General features: G+C 37.2%; 1 protein-coding gene across 4 annotated transcripts in view; it reads left to right on the plus strand.

The window, feature by feature from the left end:
* Window positions 1–7980, plus strand: part of TBC1D32 (TBC1 domain family member 32) — an 86970-nt gene extending 78990 nt beyond the window's left edge. For all 4 annotated transcript variants that reach the window (XM_063329698.1, XM_063329700.1, XM_063329702.1 and 1 more), the window contains exons 30-34: window positions 430–545; window positions 1532–1686; window positions 3352–3492; window positions 5329–5517; window positions 7322–7980. In XM_063329698.1, the coding sequence (XP_063185768.1) occupies window positions 430–545; window positions 1532–1686; window positions 3352–3492; window positions 5329–5517; window positions 7322–7441 (721 nt within the window). In that variant the 3' untranslated portion in view covers window positions 7442–7980. The remainder of the gene's footprint in view (window positions 1–429; window positions 546–1531; window positions 1687–3351; window positions 3493–5328; window positions 5518–7321) is intronic.
* The last annotated feature ends 3109 nt before the right edge of the window (window positions 7981–11089 follow it).

Genomic DNA, 11089 nt, shown 5'->3' on the forward strand with positions numbered 1-11089 from the left:
AAGCTAATGTGTCTGTACTTCCACAGATTGTTATCTTTAACATTAATATTTTAATTCTGATGCTAATAATCACACATACAATATACTTAGATGGAATTGTAAATAATGTATGTGAAGAAAATGAGTCATGTGTGTTAGAGAACGTGCCCTTCCCCACCACAGTCTCTAAAACTTAACTAAAAGGAATTTAGCTGAGGAGTTGTAACACTAAGTAGCAAATGTTTGGTGTGTATCCTTCCTAGATAAAGCATAGTAGATTTTATTAAACCACTTCTGTGTGGTTTATAGAAGCGTGTACTTCTATAACATAGTATTTGTGATGACAGCTTAACTGTCACAGGCCTATTAAATATGAGTTCTTGCTTTTTGGGAATTAAAAAAAGTATTTAACCTTTATAAACAATTTTGGTTTTTAACTTTTTGTGCTAGATATGGAAAATATCTAAATTTGCTGAAGGAAAATGCAGAAAATGGGCTGTGCTTTGTGTTAATGAATTGTGAGAAATTTCTGAAACAACAGCAAAGAACTGTGGAATCCCCACTTTGTATCCTTTCTTGATGGCATAAATTATATTGCCTAAAAATACCAGTGGAAATTGAATTCTCAGTTTGGGCTTTTGATGGTGGTGTAGGTGTGTAATATGTACTGAAGAAAAAAAAAAAAAGGCGGCACTTTTACTTCCAAATTTTGTTAAGTTAAAATGCACACCCAACGCACTCAAGAAAATCTTCACTCTTTTGTTCCCATGCTTTGCTAAAATGGTAGGTCTCATTCATTTTTGTCTTAAACTGTTTTGGAGCAGGATCTCCTCCTTCTGTATGTGATAAAGAGTCTGGAGCAATGCACCTTTGAGCATTAATGAGTACTTGTGGTACTCCCACAATACCAACATTGTTAATGGTATTGCCAACGTAACGATACGTGGCTGTAATCTGATCAACAGGAATGGTTTGACTTCTGACTCTTTGAGATCTACTGTGGAAAAATTTTTTAAAAATAAGACAGGTATTGCTTTCCAACAAGCTTTGCAATATTCCTCAGGTGTTAGGCTTACATGTCACTATTAAAAACACTTCGGGTATATTAATCAGGATATGCTTAATCTCTTTATTTAAGCTTTTCTTTTACTTTGGGGTTTTTTTTCCCCATAGTCCTTACAACTCCTGTTTTCTTCTATTCCTCCTGTTTTCACCTTTCTCCTTTCTTGTACTGTAGGCACGCTTTTTTTGGTGCAGGGCTTTTTGCATTTACTTGGTTTTTGTTTGCTTTGGTTAATTTGGCTTGACTACGTATGGACCGGAAAAAAAGTAGCGTGCAGGGGGAATAGCTTAAATCATTTCTCTTAAACCAGTTTGAGAGGCAGCTGTGCCTCAAGAATCTACCCTCCGTGCAGCTGTATTCCACTTGTCCCATCTCCTACAAACCAGCTCTTGCCTCTGTGGCCACGGGCCTGAGGAGGAGGAGGGCTGCAGGTCCTGCCAGGCAGGGAGGAGGACATTTCTGCCCAAGTTCCTTAACCTTCTCATGCAGGCTGCTTGCAGGAGCACTGTGCTGGCTACGACTGGTTTGCGTCTTCTGTCTTCCTCATAATGTCAGGGGACAGGGAGAAGACATTCACATTTCTTCAGCGATTTTCACGTCTTCTGGTTTCAGCATTTCTCTGGCTACCAAGACTGCATATATCTGTAAGAATTTAAAAGCTATTTCTTTCTGAAAGGCAACTTCGAAAGTTTCTAAAGGAAACTTTATCAATTTCCTTAGTTTTGGGTGGGTTTTTTAAACGCATTGAGTTTTCATTAAAGCCCTGTAATTGAATACGTGACCCTGAAAAATTATCTCAGAAAAATACAGATTTGACAGTTGCTCAAATGGATGTTTAAAAGTAGTGAAATAACAGGTGGACTGATAGTAAAGGCAATGTTATTGATTTTTAAAGCTGTCAGTGAAATAAACTTTTTTAGTGCATTAATTCTGTGTGAAGACTGTGATACTGCTGAATTTTTTTTTTTTCATTTACAGTGTGCAAGTCCATATTGATTTTTTTTTTTTTAGTAAAACTATCAGTTTTTAAATTTACTAAATATGAAAATACTGAATGCATGGCAGTTTTAAATTATTAGTATTTTGGATCAAGTTTGTAGCATAAGAAACTTAATTTCCACCTTTATTAGATGGGATTCCATCTATTTAAAAAAAAAATAACCTTTAAGTTTGACTTTGTACGTTGTCACATTGTCTTGAATGTTTTGAACATAAACAACTGTAGTCTTTACTAGAGAACTCTGGGATATAAGAAGCACGGATTAGATTCCATATCCCTTCTGCACTTAAACCTCTGTGTTAATATGAACAGATCTGTCGTGTCACCAGAAGTGACCCTATTGGTCCACTCAACAGCACCGAGTCCAGCCCTGAGGTTGTTCCAGCACAATGAAATGTTGCTCTGTTGTGTGAGTATAATTGTGCTGAACACCGTCAGTGCTGAGAACCTACGAGTCACCTTCCATACAAGAACAGCATTGCCGGCAGGTTGCTGCAGTGCGAATGTTCATTCTCACTACCTAAATGATTTCTCTTTCATAATATATCTTGAAAACACAAAGAGAAAATTCAATAATTAACCTATTTGCATAACTTCCACACTGTAAACTAAAATAAAATGTCAAAACATGAATGAGGAATTATCCAGCCACTGGATTGTAACGCTGCCTACCTCCGTGACGCTGCCATCCAAAGGATGTACCTTGACCTTCTGGCGTGAAACCAAGGATTCATTACCTAGAACACAAGCACTGACATCCAGGGCTTTCCACACCGATAAAACCTCTGTTCCTTTTGCTGCACAAAGTAGAATTTCACTCATACCAGCCATGCATACTGCAAAGAAACGTGCACACAGAAAACAACTTCAAATACCATAGAAGTACCATTCTATCCATCTGTAAAAGGGGAAAAAAATCCAAGAGAAATTAGTCTCTTTTTTTTAGTTCTGTTCTTTTGTTTAAAATATAACAGTGGTTTCTCTATCCCTACTTTGACAATTAAAGCTTGCATGCAACAAAGAACTAGACTGCTAATGCAAAGGAATAGTCAGGCTATATTTAATAAGAGTTTCTAACTTTTAATTTTCTTTAGTTTAACTACACATTTTTCCTGATGGTAGCACCAGCTTTTTTATTTATTCTATTTACTCCTGTCTCTAAAATAACTGGGATGACTTATTTTACAAGCAAAGGTGTATATTTTTATATATTGTTCTCAGCAAGGTATTTTAAAATAACACATTTTTGTAGTCTGTAATCCTTTTCCTCAATTTTGTTGTTGTTGATGATTCTGTTGTTGTTAATCAGGTGCACCTGCCTATTACCACAGTGGAATCTGGCATCCATCCAGTCTATTTCTGCAGCGCTCACCACATGGAAATGTTGCTAAAAGCTGAGTTGCCACTTGTCTTTTCAGCCTTCCACATGTCTGGTTTCGCTCCATCCCAGGTAACTGATGAAAGCGTCTCAAAGTATCATCAAGTTTTTGACTTAAATCCGATGTTCAGGAAGGACTGTGTTTTTTCTATGCAGCACCTGTGTGGTGGTTATGAAACCGGGGGTTGGAGATAGCATTGAATGCAAAGTGGCTTAGAGCATCTGAAGATACAAAGCAACTGACTTTGGTTGAGTAATGAGAGTGTACTGCAGCTGATGACCTCCATTACAAGTTCATGCAGAAAACTTAATGAAAATAATATATACTAAAACCTCATATTTATCATTAAAAATAAATAGAAAATCTTATTCGCTAGAATAATTTTCTAAACTTTCCATGGGAAGGAAATGAGAAACTTGGGATAGGTGTATAAATGGAAGCAGTTCAGGTGATATTAGAGCAAAATTAATTTTAAATGAGCTACCATAAATATTACACTCCAGTAACACGCTATTCTTCTATATTAAAGACACGTTAGTAAAGAAGAATATTTATTCATAATGTTAGCTTTCATTTTACGTACTTACTACAATTCTTTGGTAACATGGAATGCTACGTACCGATCATGATGAAGCATAAAAAGCTTCGTGCAATAATGAGTCAGATTGCCAGCACAAAGTGCCTCTCACCACAGTAAGAAAGCTTATTGCCATTCCAAAGCAAGAAAAGTATTTTTCATCTTATGCCTTCAAAATTCCTTTTTCCTGCAAGATGTGCAGCTTAAGAGGCTTCTTAATGGGGGCAGATCCCGGTGTGGTACAGACATTGTTTAAAATAGCTTGGGATTTGGTCTTTGAGGAGAGAAGGCTGGCAGATGAGGGACTTTATCTCCGCATAGCAGTGAGGTTCTTATAATAAAGTTCCTGTTTTGGGGTGGGAAAACACATGGGGAAGGTCACTCCTTCCTCAGCTACTCTTGTGTAAGTTATACTGTATGGGTTTTTTTATTGTTTGCACTCAATTCATAATCGACTAGTTACTGTTCTAAACTACTGACAAGGTTTTTTGTTTGGGGAATAGTTTTGTTGTTTTTTTTATTTAACATGTTACTGAAATGCCACTGGTGGGTGCCACTGTATCTTCCGTGTGATTTTGCAGTTTTACTGCATGATTAAAAGCAAACAAACCCTGAACTGTGAAAACAACTCTGAGGTATATAAGCGCTTGTGTGCCTCAATAAATATCTGAATACAGATTTAATGCTAGAGTATGGCTGTTGTCATTTGATTAGAATCTTGGTGCTTCTGCTGCTGTGTATTTTTAAACATTTTAAGGACTGATTAGCAGAAGATTTGTGGTCTAGAACTAAATGAAATGTGCTGTACACATCCTAATACATTGTGATTTAGAACTGGAAAAAGGAGTCGCTAAGTGTGTTCCATACACTCTTCATTAAATGAAAACGTGCCTTAGGGAAGGGCTTAACATTTATTCATAAGGCAAAAAACTACCTGAATTTAAAGGAAAATCTACACTAAACACACCTTCATCACCCTCATTACCCTCTAGGCCATGTTTTAAAAAAATCTTGAAAAAATCACCTTCACTTTCATTGGACTTTGAGCTTTCTGTCTGACCTCAAGAGTTGCCAGAACATACTCAGACAAGCGAGATGCACGGATGCAGGGTATTATGTCTAGCAGAACTCACTGGAAGTCTGTTCAGAGGCTGTGATTTAAAAAATGGTGATTCTTGTCTTCTTTTGTACTTTATTCCTTTTATTTTCATAAGTAGGGTGATGTTACAGGAAAAAAGGGTCTGTAGTGTAGAGAAGTTAAGAGAGAAAGCTGATCAATTATGACAATGTCTACAGCGATTTAATTATATATTCTTTCATTCTCATCTAGATTTGTCTGCAGTGGATAAGTCAGTGTTTCTGGAATTACATGGACTGGAGTGAGATCTGTCACTACATTGCTATATGTATTTTTCTGGGTCCCGATTATCAAATATATATGTGTATTTCTGTGTTCAGACACCTGCAGCAAGACATCCTGAAGCACACTGAAGCCCAAGATCTCCAGGTTTTTCTTAAAGTAAGGGTTTCTTTTTTAATTTTTCAGTTGCTGATGGGAAGCAAAGCTCTCAGTACTGAAAAGATGTATGTTACTTAATCTGAAGCTCTTACTGAATTACACTTAATGATTTTAAGTGAGTGAAATAATACTTTAATTTTATTTACTTCCTGGCAGGAAATTGTGGTGTAGTATTTTCCAGAGAACAGTTTTCCTGCATTTTGTTCTGATTGCTTCCCTTTGTATGCAAAGTGAATAGCCACATTAAATCATGAGATCATTTAATTCACTTCATTATGTGGCCCCAATCTCATTAACTTAGATGTTCTCCAGAAAGGTGGGTTTACACAGTGGTCTCCTACTGAAGCTTGAAGAGATGTTGCACAAAGCTCAGTGAGCCGTTATTTTGAACAAATGCCAATTACTCTACAACCAGCTTCACAATTTCCTATTCTTTGCCATATTTTAAATTACATTTGGTTATTGGATTCTTTTTGTAGGGTACTGCTTAGCTATAGGTGCAGTCATGAATAGATATAAATATTTGACTCCTCTTTTTTTTTTTTTTTTTTTTTTTTTCCCTCTGGTCAAAATTCTTTTGAGAGCTATATATCTGCATCTCGGTCTGTCCTAACATCAATAGCACATGTAGGCCAGTATGTCAGTCTCTTCTGGGAGTAATTTAGCTATTCTTCACTTTACTTTCTGTGCGTAGGGGCCATATTACTGACAACTAACTGTAGACCAATGCTTTAATACGTGCACACATTTAATCAGTATAAGATTTGACTGCTTAAAAAAAAAAAAAACAACACAGAAAAAGAGTTAATACCTCCTACAGTTCTCTTTTGGAGTCAGTTTTCTTTTCCACTGTAGTCAACCTTCTTACAGTGCACGAAGAGCAACTTGGAAGGTAAAATTGTGCCTTTGTTTTCACCTTTGAGTAGGGGAGTAGAAATACAAGGACCATCTCGAATTTCTGTTCCGATGCCAAAGAGTAGCCTTCCAAGCTTGAGCAGGTGTTCTCAGGGGAATTCTGCTTAGCAGAGATACACCATGTGGCCACAAGGACTATCTGACTCTAAAGAGCTTTTGCAGCATGTGCTGCCAACAGTGGTAACACTGTTCAGTAGATGGTGGGTGCATGAGTTGTTCCAGTTCAAAGCAGCAACGCATTCACCCATTTTACTTAGACTGCTCTTCAGGATCCTGCTTTCCACAGTGCATCCTCCCTCTCCCTCTAGTGTAGTAGCCACGAGAAGGAACATGGCCTGTTTGTTTCGTTATCCTGAGGGCATCTTCTTTTACTCTATGTTTTAGAATTAGTAAAAATTAATTGTGGTGATGCAGAAGTGTTTATTCTGTTTTTATTTAAGCACTTCATGAAGATCTTTATCGTTGATTTTAAAAATAAGTATCTACTGTTACTGTCCTGGTTTTATTGAGAATCTAGTTGGATATAAAAGCATGCAATGTGCTGGTATAAAAATCTTTAAAAAGAGTATTTTAGTGCCTGGCTTTTGCCTCTTTAAAGCTTACTTGTTTTCCTTAAAAATCTTCATATGTTCTCCAAAGACGAGATGAACAACGTTCACCTGAAAAAACTATTTGTTACCACAACTGTAATTAGGAAGAACTGTCTGGAAGCAGATATTACCAATTCTTTATTTCTAAATGAAATGTAATAATATGTGTATATTTTAAACACCCAGGCTGTGACGAGCAGAACAAAATGAGCTATATTTAGCAGCTTAGAAGTCATTAAGTTTGAGTCATGCCCCTTTTTTTCCTAACTAATAAACGTTTTCTGTGTGTATTTGTGCAGGAAGAAGCACTCCATGGATTTCGTGTGAGCGATTATTTAGAATACATGGAAAGCTTGGAGGCGATCTACAGACCTATGCTGCTGAAAGACATGAGGAACATAAGAGTGCAGAATACATAGATGAAGCAAACAAGCACTTTATTTGCCAGTTTTGGTTACATCCTTTAAAAGGATGCTGATTGATTGATATATCAATCTCACCTAAAATAAGTCAGGCTATGTAAATGTTCATACTATAAAATTCATAAGGAGAGTTTTCAGAATATAGTTTTTGCAAAAGGACTTAATCTAAGTGTGGTGACCTAAAATACCACATTTTCCCAGACAGGCTTTACGCACAGCTGTTGGCAGAAGGCAGCTTCAGAACCCACCTGTAGGATGCTGAAGTATCGTCCTTAGAACATAAGTCTTCCTTATAAAGCCTTGAAACTGTTCCAAAATCATTGCATTATTGTCATCTCCTTGTAGCACAATCCTAAAACCTTCATATTTGCTAGAGTCTGACAGTGATTTTTCATAGAAACAACTGTTAGTGTGTATTCATATGCATGAAAAGTCAAGAAATGAAGAACAAATTCCCTGTACACAGCCGTTCTGACTTTGTGGATAAGGTTGAGAAAATGGGGTGTTCAAATACATGCAATGAAACAAGACCGATATTCCTGTATTTTTTTTTAAATAAAATAAATCTTTTTATGTCATAAAATGTCTGTTTGTAACATACACTCTCTGTATGCATAAGTTAATGAGAAGTCCTTGAATGGCCTGATTTTCATAGCTCTGGAAAATGATCGTTTTTAAAGACTCTGGTTTCATTCAGACAGGAAAACTAATAAGCATCATCTGTGCTTGCCTTTAATCATCAACGAAAAGCATGAAGTAAGGCTGCTGGATATTTTCTAACACCAGCAGTGGAGGGGAATTTTCAACATTGTTGAAGTTGACTGAAATTCCCAATTTCAAAAGAAACATGGTTTTCTTGAGGAGCGCTGCATCCCATTTGCTGTAAGGATAGCCTTTAGGTAATGGTGGGCAGCTTGACACATTCACGTGTCTTTCGTTATGATATCACTGTTAAATATTAAGAAATCAACATATATTTGTGCAACAATTAATAGTTGTTTTTTGAATCCAAATTTCAAAGCACTGGCCGTGATGTTGAGTCAGTAAATAATACTGAATTAGATGGCACATTCCTAAAGTAAATATACAGTTGGCTTGTCGAGAATTAATAAATACTTTTGTATTTGATTGAAATGATGGCCAATAAAATGATAGTTATTGGCCAGCAGGAGGGCTTCCTTCAGTATTTGCCAGTAATCAAAGGATGTAGATGGAAAAAGACAAAGTATCATCCTGTGGCTATTTAATATTTTTCATACAGTCAGTCAGATCTGCATCAAAATTTCAAAAAAATATAATAATAAAGTAGAAATGTAACCTTTACAAAGCCCACATGAGGTTACATGTAAAGTAGGCATTTAAGATGATAGCTTACGAACTGCAGAAATTCCTAGTCACATGGGAAGAAATCTAAAATTAACAGTTATTACAATTTATTTTCCGATTGTCTTGACCTGGCAGAGGAGACCCAATGTGGTCTGTTTGGTGTATCCTACCCATCACCAGCCAAGGTTCCTCTTGGAAACAGAACACTTGTCTGCTTCACTCACTGCCCCCCATGGTATTTGTAGTTTGCTTGTTCTTTTTGTTTTGCATGGATATTTTTTTTTTCTTCTCCTGTATTTTGTTGGCCGGTTCTGTTCAGGGCTTTTCATCTGTGCTTCCAGGTATTCTCTTCGTAGACACACAAATGCCCATTTCTCACCACCTCTATTCTACCCTATTTTTTCCATTGTCCACTACAAGAGGCATTGTAGTGCTGTGGACTTTCCTCTGTTTCTTATATACTACCTCACCAGTACAACCCTATGGTTTTAAGCTCTGTCCTGTGAGTTGCCCAAGTTTACTGTCTTGAGTATTGGGAAGGTTGAAAGAGGTCAGACAGTGGGATTACCTCAGCCTACGAGGCTCAGAGCAAAACTTTTGGGAGCGTTTCGGAGCAGTAGCATCCATCCATGAAGTAAGACACGCTTGCCTGCTTTTTCTCCTGTGCTACACTCGGCGCAGAATTGGCGTTTGTTGCATGCTGGTCCACAGCCTTCCTCTCAGAGTAACAGTACTGCTCTTTTATAATTTTCATTCATTCATCCATCCATCCAGGTGGTTTTGACTGATGATCTCCAACTTTGGTCTGAAGGCTGGGTTTGTCTTTTTGTAATTATTTCACAGATGTTGTCTTCTGACAATTCCCTCTCCTTTAGGCGTTATGCTTTATAAATAACATCCTTATGCCATGCCAGACTACATCAATTCTCTGAATCTTTCATGCAGTGACACTTCCTACATTACATTTTCTTCTTTCTGGGATTGTTGAAAGGTAACATCTGATACAGGGCATCTTCATGCTGATGGCAGATGGGAAGAAGCACGTAAAGACAGGTTGTTCTGTTGAGGAATTTTCTAGTATAATGGCTTCTGGAGTATCCAAATCTGGTATCTGACATACAGATGGCAACAAAAGGAAGAAAGAGGTGAAACCTACCATAACAAAGCTAGTTGTCATCAAACCAAATGTTCAAGAGTCACACCAGGTTTCAGAATATTCTGCAGTAGCTGTAGAAATGTTACGTTCACTTCAGAGCATTTAGAAATCCTTTCGCACACTTTTCTGAAAGTTTCTTGGAATACAACTGGATTACTTTTTCTAGATTACCTATTAAGAATTTTATGTTGCATGATAAAGCTTTGCATAAAAAGGCCCACGGGACCTCTGGATACGTTCTAAAACTGGCACATAGCTCCTCTTGGGTCCTGTGAAGAAATTCACCAAGGAATCCTACTCCCATATGGTGAGGTGTTGGCTCGCTACCAGCTGCTTAGGCAGTGACTTGTCATTTTCCTGTCTTAGAGGCAGGAAGCAGTCTGTTTTCAGAAGTATCGCAGTCAGTAGGCAAATCTTAGTTGAAAGTCAACAGAACAAAGGAAGTAATGGCTTTAGTGGAGATTTTGCTTAGAAGGCTTCATCTCTAGGCACCTTCCCCCTTCTCTCCTCTCACGTCCTTTGTTAATGCATTTCTTCAAACTGTTCTTTGAAAAAAAAAGATATTTCAAAAACTCAGACTTAACACAACCATGCTCTCACCTAGTCCAGCCTTGATCAGGATTTACCCAGCACCTGGATTTACAAAGTCTTTCCATGAAACTGCCTTAACTTTCATTTAAGGTCATGGTGAACCTAGTGTTACTCACTGATGACATGTTCAGTGATGGCATCTAAATAGGTTTTGCAATTGGATGAAATTAAAGTTCTACTCCAAAGAGTACAGAAAATGCTAGGTTATTACTTATTTTGAGAGTATAAGAGATTCTCTAGTGACATCAGTATCAAGTTCCTAAATAGCTTTTTGAAAACGCAAGATTAATTTTTGCCTTAGTCTTGGACAGTAAACCTCACTGTAAGATACTCATTTTCCCTGAGTAAATCTGCATCAATAATTCTGAAGTTTTTTGAAATCTGTGCTGCCCCCTTCAGCTACCCAGAGGCAAATACTGAACGTATTATTTTATTAGATCTTTCCTTTCTTAGGATTTCAGTTTCATTTCAGACAAAGTAAGAGTTGCCCTACTTCAATTTAGAGTGAAATGTCCTGTTTCTGAAGTTACCTTTAAAGAGATTTTCAGTTTTGGTAATTATTTGGCCTAGAA

Source organism: Chroicocephalus ridibundus, chromosome 3, assembly GCF_963924245.1.
Source record: "Chroicocephalus ridibundus chromosome 3, bChrRid1.1, whole genome shotgun sequence".
Lineage (NCBI taxonomy): Eukaryota > Metazoa > Chordata > Aves > Charadriiformes > Laridae > Chroicocephalus > Chroicocephalus ridibundus.